The 10,657-nt window shown below is 34.5% G+C and overlaps 6 protein-coding genes across 5 annotated transcripts, besides 1 other annotated feature; 2 read left to right on the forward strand and 4 right to left on the reverse strand.

The window, feature by feature from the left end:
• Positions 1 to 167: 167 nt before the first annotated feature.
• Positions 168 to 1,094, reverse strand: OTU1 (ubiquitin-specific protease OTU1; the record flags this gene model as incomplete). The annotated part of the gene is made up of 1 exon (XM_001646652.1): positions 168 to 1,094. One exon carries the CDS (start codon positions 1,092 to 1,094, stop codon positions 168 to 170), a length of 927 nt encoding a protein of 308 aa, XP_001646702.1.
• A 437-nt stretch (positions 1,095 to 1,531) lies between these two features.
• Kpol_1023p14 (GRAM and VASt domain-containing protein) lies at positions 1,532 to 3,781 on the reverse strand (the record flags this gene model as incomplete). Its single annotated transcript, XM_001646653.1, has 1 exon — positions 1,532 to 3,781. One exon carries the CDS (start codon positions 3,779 to 3,781, stop codon positions 1,532 to 1,534), a length of 2,250 nt encoding a protein of 749 aa, XP_001646703.1.
• Positions 3,782 to 4,660: 879 nt separating this feature from the next.
• On the forward strand, positions 4,661 to 6,991 carry MEF1 (Mef1p; the record flags this gene model as incomplete). Its single annotated transcript, XM_001646654.1, has 1 exon — positions 4,661 to 6,991. The coding sequence occupies one exon, from the start codon at positions 4,661 to 4,663 to the stop codon at positions 6,989 to 6,991; it is 2,331 nt and encodes a 776-aa protein (XP_001646704.1).
• Positions 6,992 to 7,380: 389 nt separating this feature from the next.
• Positions 7,381 to 8,043, reverse strand: SPC3 (signal peptidase complex subunit SPC3; the record flags this gene model as incomplete). The annotated part of the gene is made up of 1 exon (XM_001646655.1): positions 7,381 to 8,043. The coding sequence occupies one exon, from the start codon at positions 8,041 to 8,043 to the stop codon at positions 7,381 to 7,383; it is 663 nt and encodes a 220-aa protein (XP_001646705.1).
• A 658-nt stretch (positions 8,044 to 8,701) lies between these two features.
• Kpol_1023p17 (uncharacterized protein) lies at positions 8,702 to 10,303 on the forward strand (the record flags this gene model as incomplete). Its single annotated transcript, XM_001646656.1, has 1 exon — positions 8,702 to 10,303. One exon carries the CDS (start codon positions 8,702 to 8,704, stop codon positions 10,301 to 10,303), a length of 1,602 nt encoding a protein of 533 aa, XP_001646706.1.
• Positions 10,304 to 10,585: 282 nt separating this feature from the next.
• The window catches only part of ACT1 (actin), a gene marked incomplete at both ends in the record, with an annotated part of 1,792 nt that continues 1,720 nt past the window's right edge, over positions 10,586 to 10,657 (reverse strand).
• Positions 10,586 to 10,657: a sequence feature (Short protein (Kpol_1023p18, EDO18849.1) was converted to a misc_feature.).

The following is a 10,657-nucleotide window of genomic DNA, read 5'->3' on the forward strand; positions in this document are numbered from 1 at the left end:
ATTATATTTATATATATATATGTATATCGGTTGATTAAATCTGACTTGAGATAGAATCCCCAATATATTAGGATTATTTAGGTTCATAAATGGTGTATAATTTTGTATATTAAATTAAGTTGTATTTAACTAATAGCATATCCACAAAAGATTAAATATTAATATAATTATGCCTGGCCAAAGTCAACGTGACCGGTTTCCTCTGCATGCCTGGCAACCTGACGCTCACCCACCATGATTTTTTTACAAATATTACAAATAATTTTATCCTTCCTTGTATTAAATGAATAGCCACTGCTCTTCAATTGAGAAGCGATCTTTAATCCACCTGACAATACAATATTACTTAATAATTCATTTTCTTTATCAAAAACAGTTTGGCCATTTTCTAATTCTATAGCATCATAATGAATACCATTGAATACAACCATAATAAACTTTGAATATTTATCTTCATTGAATTTCTCAATCTTTGATGCATCTATATCAATGACATATATTGCTGTCTCTGTCTTTTCTGATAAAATTGCAATCTCGATACCGCCACCCCAAGAATCTTTCTTCATAATCCAATTAGCATATTCAGAATTAGATTTCTCTAATATTGCTTCATTGTATGTCTGTTTGTTACTCAATATCTCTTGTGATACTACACTTCGAAGTTCATTTGATAAACCTATATCTTTATATATACAATAAGAAATGGCATGGAATAAGCATGAATTATCATCAGGCACTACGTGAGATTGCAAAATATTTGTATCTCCTTCGGGTAAGTCAATATAAACCTGATTCTCCTTCAAGATTCCAGTTTCTTGTACTTTTGGGATAGATCCTCCACTAATTATTCCACCACTTGAGCTTTCAGATTCAGTAGAAATTGATATCTTTTCACCAGAACTGATATTTAAATCCCCTAAATTCTTCCCTAGAGAATGTTCGTCCAGCACAAGCTTGATTGGTGGATACCCATACCTCATTGATGTTATTGAAGTATTCAGGTCAATCACTTTCACCAAGTCTTGTAATGTAGCATCATTATCGATCGTTACTACTTTGTTAAACCCTTCAGCACCACTTATCTTCAATCTCATTCTCAAAAACTCTGTCTTTAATAAAATTTATAAATCGATTATAACGATGAAATGTACGTGATCACTGCCAGTACTTGATAATACAAGGTCCTTTTTTATGAGAGATTGATCTAGTTATCCTTAAGTGATTGAGTTTTTTAATATTATCATTCTTTAAATAAAGTTATATTCCAAGTTCCCTTTATTACTAATAAGGTTATCTCACGTGACTTATTAAGTAAGAATAGACATAGCCATTATATCATGAGAGATCAGCCAACAAACAGCATAGCAATGGTAGCTGCAAGCAGTAATTGATATGATTTAACATAAAATGACAATATATAATGAAAATAGATATAAATGCTATACATAATTATTTTTTGATGGGTTTGAATATGGTTACTGTAAGCTTAGTTCAGTACTGAAAGAAATCGTACTTCTAAGAGATCATGTTGTTATTTTGTATTTAATAGTTGTATCGAATCTTCTATTATTTGTAACAGTTTATGTGATAGAACTTCGTGAACTAGAATTGCAATAAATAGTGAAAGAATTAATAGTAGTAAAACGATAATTACTCTTGATTTTGATTTAATTTCTCTTCTTAATTTTACCAATTCTTCCTTCTGCTCCTTAATCAATTCTTCATAGTAGTTTTTATCTGTAGCTTGAACCATTGAAAGATCAGATTTCGCAATGATTGTTCTGTCACCTCCTTCTATTTCCTGTGTTAACATGCCGATCGATGTGTATTTATCAATGAAATCTTCTATGAATGGGACGATTGCAGTGGCTGTATCAATTTGTCCACTTTTGCAACTAGATTCAATCATTCCCTTGATCCAACTTGATGCAGTCCAAGTAATCCAATATGAAATTCTTAAGTTACAGGTTGTTGGGGAAGACCATCTGAATAGATATCTAGTGTCAGTATGGAAGCTATTCCCACTTGGTACATCTGGAGTTTTGGTGACATTTATAATATCAATAAAATTTTCGAAATCTAAATGTACAATAGTATCAGTCACATAGCATGGAGTTGATTTAGGGCCTACGGGATAATGCAAACCTTTGATATAATTGTATTCCCTGTAAGACAATCCATCATTATCTTTCTTATCGAACTTACTGATTTTGGAAAAATTAGATATATCCTGAGTTTTGTAAAACTCTGGCCAAAATTCTGTATTATTCTCTGAAAACATTAATTCATATAGTATACCTGGAGGGACATTAAATTCTGTGTCACATAAAATAAATTCATTTTTATGCTTCTTTGTAGGGAAATGAGTTTCATGAAATACTCTAGGACCATTATAAGAAAAGTTTGAACCCTTTTTAAAACGTATTCCATTTTGAGGTTGGATTTCATTTGCCTCTAAAAGAATTTCATTAGTGATTCTCTCAATTCCATCTGTAGAAGATGAATCACTAGAGAAGGTTTCTTTATTATCTAATGAGCCATCGTCTATTGATCTTATAACATTATCAATAATAGCGTCATTATTACTACTGTGTGATCTTCTACTAGATGGAACACTTGGATGGATCAACTCCGAATATGGTTTGTTTGCGAAAAGTGGATCAAACGATTGCTGCCTTTCTACAAGTAACGTTGGTGAAATAGCTCTTCTCAATCTTTCCATTTCTGAGGTCTCTGTAGATATTTCGGCTACTTTTAGCCAAATGTCCCTGACTAACTCCAAAACTATAGCTTTTGAAGATAACTCACTAAATTGATACTTGTCATAATTTGTGACAACTAGTATAGAATTCGAATGAAGTTCTCCAGAAAGGACATTTTCTATCGATAGAGTATCACTAAAGGGTATTATTAACCTTAATGGATCACTGAAAGTAATAGAATGGAAACACAAGTGCTTTTCAGAGATATATATCTTACCCTTTAAAGTATGTTCGTTAGTAAAAGTACACTCAAACTTTTCAATCAATCTTTCGTTAACACTTATATCTAAGAATTGGCTATGAAAATAATCATTTTCATCACTAGAAGCATACTTATGGATGGCCTCTAAGCTTCTATCATTATATGGAAGCCTTGATTTTGAAATGTAAGAATCATTGGATGAAACTGACGAAATATCTTCACTCATTAACCTTCCGATACTCATTGGGTTAGGATATTTCAATGACGATTCTGTAGTCTTTTGATTGATTTTATTTAAACTTGATCTTGAATTTCTAAACTGATCCTTATATCTAGAATCTTCATTTGACTTAAACGACAATGAAGAAATAATATTCTCGAAAAATGAATTCGAAGAATTGAATGAACTATTTTGAGGATCATTATTATCTATCAATTTATCAGTTTTTTTAGCCAGATCTGCTACCGATCTCCATGCAACAGAATCATCGTAATTTGTTGTAGCACCTGAAACAGGTTTGATTTTAGACAATTGTGGATCTGCAGGAGTCGATTTAATTGCAACAGCAATCGACCTATCGAATGAAGAAACGGAATCAGAACTCTTCTTTGTCCTCTCATTGTTCTTCAACAAGGAAGGTGAAGATAGATTCGTATCCTTGACATTACGACTCTTATTCCCATCTCTTATAGTTTCATTACTGGTTTGCAGAGTAATTCTAATTGAATCAGAACTTGATCCAACACTACCAGCATCTGAACCCCTAGAATTTGACCTTTTGCTCCCCATAAGTGAGGAACTCTCAGAACCAATCATTTGGAAAGTGTATAAACTAAATATTAACCTTACTTGAAACTCCCCAAAGTCCCTTCTTTGCAACGATTATTACCAACAATAAGGAATCAATGATAAAAAGGCTGATTGCTATAAGCACAGTAATGCACAAACAAATATCGATATTAGCTTTTACCTCTCAAAAAGATAAACCCTTAACTGCAAACAAAGAACAGAACTAGCCATCCACTTCCTTGTCTCTGATTCACCTCTTAAATGAAAACTAACTCTTGTATTTCAATCCATCGTCTCATCACTTGTAGATATAAACTATCAGTCATTGCAATTTTAAAGAACCTTTATTTCCTTGCCTTCCCTTTAAATGAACGAGGACACACTAGAAGCTGTCAAGATCAAATACAAACAAGACACTGATGTAAAACGATAGGGATCCAGCTGTACATTGAAGCACATTTAAGTTATAAACAGGATCCAGTTCCCTGTAGATTCCAAGAATTACAAAGGTTCATATTTGTTAAGAAAGAGAGAAACATTATGTTGAACCATCTATAATAGGATAAAAGTTGCCAAAAATCGTTGGTTTAACCACTGTTGGGGCTACAAAAGATAACGGAATAGACTCTAACAACACATTAGACATATGACCACACCCTAGTGGTTCAAATATACCCCATCTATGGGGTATATCATAGTCATTGTCTGTCATTGTCATGGTGTTTTCGTTGTTTTATTCGTCAAGGTATCAAAAAGTTCATCAACTTTTAATGAAATTTCGAAATCTGAAAAATTATACAAGAGGTTTTAAAACAAGATTTGGTTTAAAGTTTGGTTAAAAGGAGTTGTTTTAAGCTTTTGAGTTTAGGTTTTGGTTGATTCAGAGAGTGCTACCAGGTTAGTGAGATGGTTCTGCTAAGGGGAGTTGGTTTGTTGCGTTCTAGCAACGTTACTAGTGGTGGTGCAGCTGCCACTGCTTCTAGAGGTGGAAATTTATTTAAATGTTTAATGAATGCTAAGAGACCAGATGGGATGTTGGTCAACAGGAGGGGTTTCCATGGGAGTATGGTTTATAAGGCTGCCATGAGTGAAGAAGAAGCCTCTGAGTTGAGTGATGTGACTAAACAGTTGACTGGGGCAGATTTACAAGCAGCTTCGAAATTGCGTAACATTGGTATTTCTGCTCATATTGATTCTGGTAAGACTACATTCACTGAACGTGTTTTGTACTACACCGGTAGGATTAAGGCTATTCATGAAGTCAGGGGTCGTGATAACGTGGGTGCCAAGATGGATTCTATGGATTTGGAAAGAGAAAAAGGTATCACTATTCAATCTGCTGCTACCTATTGTTCTTGGAATAAAGACCAGAAGGACTATCATTTTAATTTGATTGATACACCAGGTCACATCGATTTCACCATCGAAGTCGAGCGTGCTTTGAGAGTTTTGGACGGTGCCGTCTTGATTGTATGTGCTGTCTCTGGTGTTCAATCTCAAACTGTTACTGTTGACCGTCAAATGAGAAGATACAACGTCCCAAGAATTACTTTTATCAACAAAATGGATCGTATGGGTTCCAATCCTTTCAAAGCTATTGAGCAAATAAACTCCAAGTTGCAGATTTCTGCTGCTGCTTTGCAAGTTCCAATCGGTTCAGAATCAAATTTGAGAGGTGTTGTCGATATTATTAATCGTGTCGCTTACTATAATAAAGGTGACCAAGGTGAAATTATTGATAAGGCAGAAGTTCCAGAAGATTTGAAAGATTTGGTTGAAGAAAAAAGAGCTTTGTTGATTGAAAAATTGGCAGACGTAGACGATGAAATCGCTGAATTATTTTTGGAAGAACAAGAACCTACCGTTGAACAAATCAAATCTGCTATCAGAAGAGCAACAATTGCTAGAAAATTTACCCCTGTTATGATGGGTACCGCTTTGGGTAACACTGGTATTCAACACGTCCTAGATGCTATTGTTGATTATTTGCCAAATCCATCTGAAGTCTTGAACACCGGTTTAGACTTGTCTAAAAATGAAGCTAAAGTGCCATTGGTTCCTTCTATTCAACAACCATTTGTCGGTTTGGCTTTCAAACTAGAAGAAGGTAAGTATGGTCAATTGACTTATATTCGTGTTTATCAAGGTCGTTTGAGAAAGGGTAATTACATCACCAATATTAAAACTGGTAAGAAGGTCAAGGTTTCCAGATTAGTGAGAATGCATTCTGAAGAAATGGAAGATGTTGATGAAATTGGCTCTGGTGAAATTTGTGCTACTTTCGGTATTGATTGTTCTTCTGGTGACACCTTTACTGATGGTAATGTCAAGTACTCGATGTCCTCTATGTACGTTCCAGATGCAGTTGTTTCTTTATCTATCAAACCTAAGTCTAAAGATTCAACCAATTTCTCTAAGGCCTTCAATCGTTTCCAAAAGGAAGATCCAACTTTTAGAGTGAAATTTGATCCAGAATCTAAAGAAACTGTTATTTCTGGTATGGGTGAATTACATTTGGAAATTTACGTTGAAAGAATGAAGAGAGAGTATAATGTTGAATGTGAAACAGGTAAGCCACAAGTTTCCTATAGAGAGTCTATTACAATTCCAGCCGAATTCGATTACACTCACAAGAAACAATCTGGTGGTGCTGGTCAATTCGGTAGAGTCATAGGTACCATGTCTCCAGTTGAAGGTGAAACCAGAGATAATCTATTTGAAACTGCTATTGTAGGTGGTCGTATTCCAGATAAATATTTGGCTGCATGTGGTAAAGGTTTTGAAGAAGCTTGTGAAAAGGGTCCACTAGTTGGTCATAAGGTCTTGGGTGTCAAAATGTTAATTAATGATGGTGCTATTCATGCAGTCGATTCTAATGAATTGTCTTTCAAAACAGCCACCATGGCAGCTTTCCGTGACGCCTTTTTGAAATCTCAACCAGTTGTTTTAGAGCCAATTATGAATGTATCAGTTACCTCTCCTAATGAATTCCAAGGTAATGTTATTGGTTTATTGAACAAGTTGCAAGCTGTGATTCAAGATACTGAAAACGGTCACGATGAATTTACTGTTAAGGCAGAATGTTCTTTAAGTACCATGTTCGGTTTTGCCACTTCTTTGAGAGCATCCACTCAAGGTAAAGGTGAATTCTCATTAGAGTTCAGTCATTATGCTCCAACCCCACCTCATGTCCAAAAAGAATTGATGGCAGAATATGCAAAGAAGCAAAAGAAATAATGTTTGTGATCAATGGACTTAGTTAATTCCTATTCTTATTGTTATATATCTTGTAAATAATATATTAAATAAAAAGGATAAATATATACCTTCAGATTATTTTTTAATCGGTTATCATAGTTTAGCACTAAATTGGAGGCCTTGATTATTTTTAAATCGTGAGGGAAAATCATTGACAATATGTAAGAATCTTCTTATAGATTTAAACACACACGCGTATGCATATATATATATATATATGTATATATGTATATGTGTACATGTGATACAATCAGAATATCCGAGCCATGATTCTATTTTTTTTATTATCTTTTTCCGTTAGTTACTATTCAGTTGATGTCAACATCATTGAAGATGGGGAATGCGAACAACTTATATGCTTAATTTATTCAGACCGAGTTGGATCTAGCCTTTGCCTTTCTCTTCTTTCTCTTTGGTTTATTAGTTCCATTGCTCTCATCGGCACTAGTGTTACTATCATTTTCATTTTCCTTTACTTTTTTCTCCTCAATTGGAATAGTGAAGGTAGTGTTACCTATAGTTTCTCCGAATACCAAAGGACCCACCCAAGGTTGGATGTTCCATTGCAATTTGAAGGTCAAGTCTCTTCCTTCCATCTTATCCTCCAAATCCCAGACGGTGTATTTTGATTTCTGATTTGACAATTTCAATACAGCATCTTTCTTGCTAGTAATAATCTTGTCCCAAAATGTTACTACACTCTTAGTGTTAGGCTTTTTCGAACCATCATACTCAGCCGTCAAATATATGAATACTTGTTTTGTGTTCCAATTGAACAAAGAAGACAAATCGACATCCAAATCGAAATTCACTTTTGCATTTTGCTTTGGTTTCCCTTGATTAGATCCATAGTATCTACTGGTTCTCATGTTCAAATTAGCCCCTAGAGCCTGCACAGCACCTGGAGTATTAAAAGCATCATCCCTGTATAATTGGTACCACGAACTGGCGACGATAAACCCAATAATAAAGAAACTAAAAGTTAAAGCCTGGTTAGAGACGTTCTGCAAACGCTGCGATAGAGAGAACATCGGATCTTATTTTTTTTTTGCTTCGTTGATAATTGGTGGTTGGCCCCCAAAAGAAAGTCCTAGATCTGGGTTCTTATAGCAGATCTAATCCTAATATAATCAATCTTTCCTGCAAACCTTCAAAAGCCAATACCATTCCCTTAAGCTCTTCTTAATCATTCTCGAAACCTCTTCAATTCCAATAATCAATCGTTGGATGGTCTAAACAGTTTCGAAAGTTTCATTAATTCCATATATCACTATATACGTTGCAAATTGTTTGTTTGTTTCCCTTGCTGATATGATACACAATATTTCCCCCCCATCGGCTGTGATTTTATTTTTCCCGGGAAATTAAAGGTGTCGGTCCAGAACTAAACCTTTAATTTGAGATGGGCGACGTCAGAAAAGTTGAGATGAGCAGTTTGGTGACGGTGTCAGTAAATGTTAGTTTGTGTCAATTTTGGTGGGTTGTCTCTTTATTATTTCGTTATTGTTATGCAGTATGAGTGTTCTTGGGATTGTTGATCTTGTTCAAGTTTTCGATTTAAAAGAGAGACAAGGTTCAAGAGGTGGGAGGGAAAGGAAGCAGCAAGAAGCAGCAAGAATCAAGAGGGAAACTAGAACAGTGATCCGTCAGTTGATTAATTAATTGAATCAAAGTGTTTGATCTATTACGATGGAGTGGTTTCCCATTTATAATGCCGGCAAACTGTGCAGTATTGAACCTACTTATCAGTTAACTAGTATAAATTTAATTATCTCTATAGCAACTTTTACCACTGGGATGGATATTACATCTTTGATTGTATTTCTGGATAAACCGCAGTTTTTGAATTATTTTGGTGTTCCAAATGCTTTGGAACAAGGTTTGCTCGTTGGTTCGAATCCAATGGGTGCTCTTTTGGGCTGTATCCTTTATGCCATTCTAGTGGCTAGGATGGGTCGCGTCACAATGTTTCGTTTCGGTACACTTTTATGGATCGTAGGTTCTATTATTGGCATCACATCTGTAGCGTTATGGATGGTAGTTCTATCAAGGCTCATTAAAGGCTTGACAGTGGGGATGTTTTCTATACTGGTCGTGGCCTATGCAAGTGAAGTATTCCCCAAGAGAGGGAAAGGTAAAGCAATGGCTTTTACCCATTTGACACATACAGCTTCTATTGTGGTTATTTATTATGCTAGTGTCTGGTCAACTGTTTTGAAATCACATTATTCGTTCAAGCTTGTATGGGGGGTGGAAATCATTCCTTCATTGATTTTTTTGATATTTTCAATTTGGCTACCTGAATCACCTCAATGGTTGACTGTACATGGGAATTATTCAAAAGCAGAAGCAGTACAAAATAAGATTGCTGAAACTTATAAACCAAATAACAAATCGTTAGTCATTCCAAAATTAAATAAGATAGACTTGGCAACTCTTTATGGAGATGGGATTAATAATTTTAGATACATTGATCTTTTCAGAAGAAATTGTTGGAGACAGACGTTGATGGGATTCTCTCTACAAATGTTAGTTCAGGTAAGTGGTGTCAATTTCTTGATGTTTTACATTATCTATATCTGTGACATGTTGGGTTTAGAAGGAAAGGCCAAGACGTTTTCGGCTTCCGTACCATATTTTATTAATATGATATTGAGTTCTTTACCAATAACTTACTTGGATAAAGTTGGAAGGAGAGATATAACTGCTGCTGGTTCCTTCCCACTTTGTTTAATAATGATAGCAATTGGTATATTTATGGCAATTGATGGACATGAAGTTGAGCCAGAAGTTCAAAATTTGGGAGTGAATTGGGTTGTCAATGCTCATGGTGGACCAATTATATTAGGATTATGTTTTCTTTTTATTTCAATTTTTGCTCTAACTCTGTCATGTGGACCTTGGATATATACTAATGAATTATTACCAACAAGAGCAAAACCAAAGGGTTTTGCGCTATGTATGTTGACTGGTTGGACAGTTAATTTTATACTGACACTTTTAGGACCTTTGATGATTCTACATTTGAAATGGGCAACATTTGTATTGTTTGGTGCGATGACATTTGTGATTTCTGTCTTCGTCGTTGCACTGTTCCCAGAGACTAAAGATTTGGATAATGACGTAATAGATAATTTATATGGGAACTATAATCAAAAGGAAAAGAACAGTTGTTCCAAATTAGAAAAGGCATCGTCATATCCAGCTACCCCTAAAACTTCAACCGAACCATTTGGACCAATTATTATGAATGAATTTGACGATAGTTCTAATGAATTAAAATCGACATAGTTTTTATTGTTGTATCTTTTTAAAAGAAACTTTTAGTTAAGGAATAAATTTTTTTTTATATTTTGCCCTTAAAACTTCATTTCGAAATGAGAAAATCTTGGTAAAAACAATAAATTTGATTTATCTGACTTTAATTTGTTCCTTATATACTGAAATATATAGAAAATTTAGAAATTATATATATATATTTTGGGTTTCTTACAGAGAAGAGAAGACGTGAAAGATTTCAATGTTGAAAAGAAGAGAAGAAAAACATAGCTGTAAATATTTTCCAAAAAATTCTTAGAAACATTTGTGGTGGACAATAGATGGACCACTTTCGTCGTATTCTTGCTTTGAGATCCACATTTGTGG

The sequence above is a fragment of the Vanderwaltozyma polyspora genome, genomic scaffold, assembly GCF_000150035.1.
Source record: "Vanderwaltozyma polyspora DSM 70294 KpolScaffold1023 genomic scaffold, whole genome shotgun sequence".
Lineage (NCBI taxonomy): Eukaryota > Fungi > Ascomycota > Saccharomycetes > Saccharomycetales > Saccharomycetaceae > Vanderwaltozyma > Vanderwaltozyma polyspora.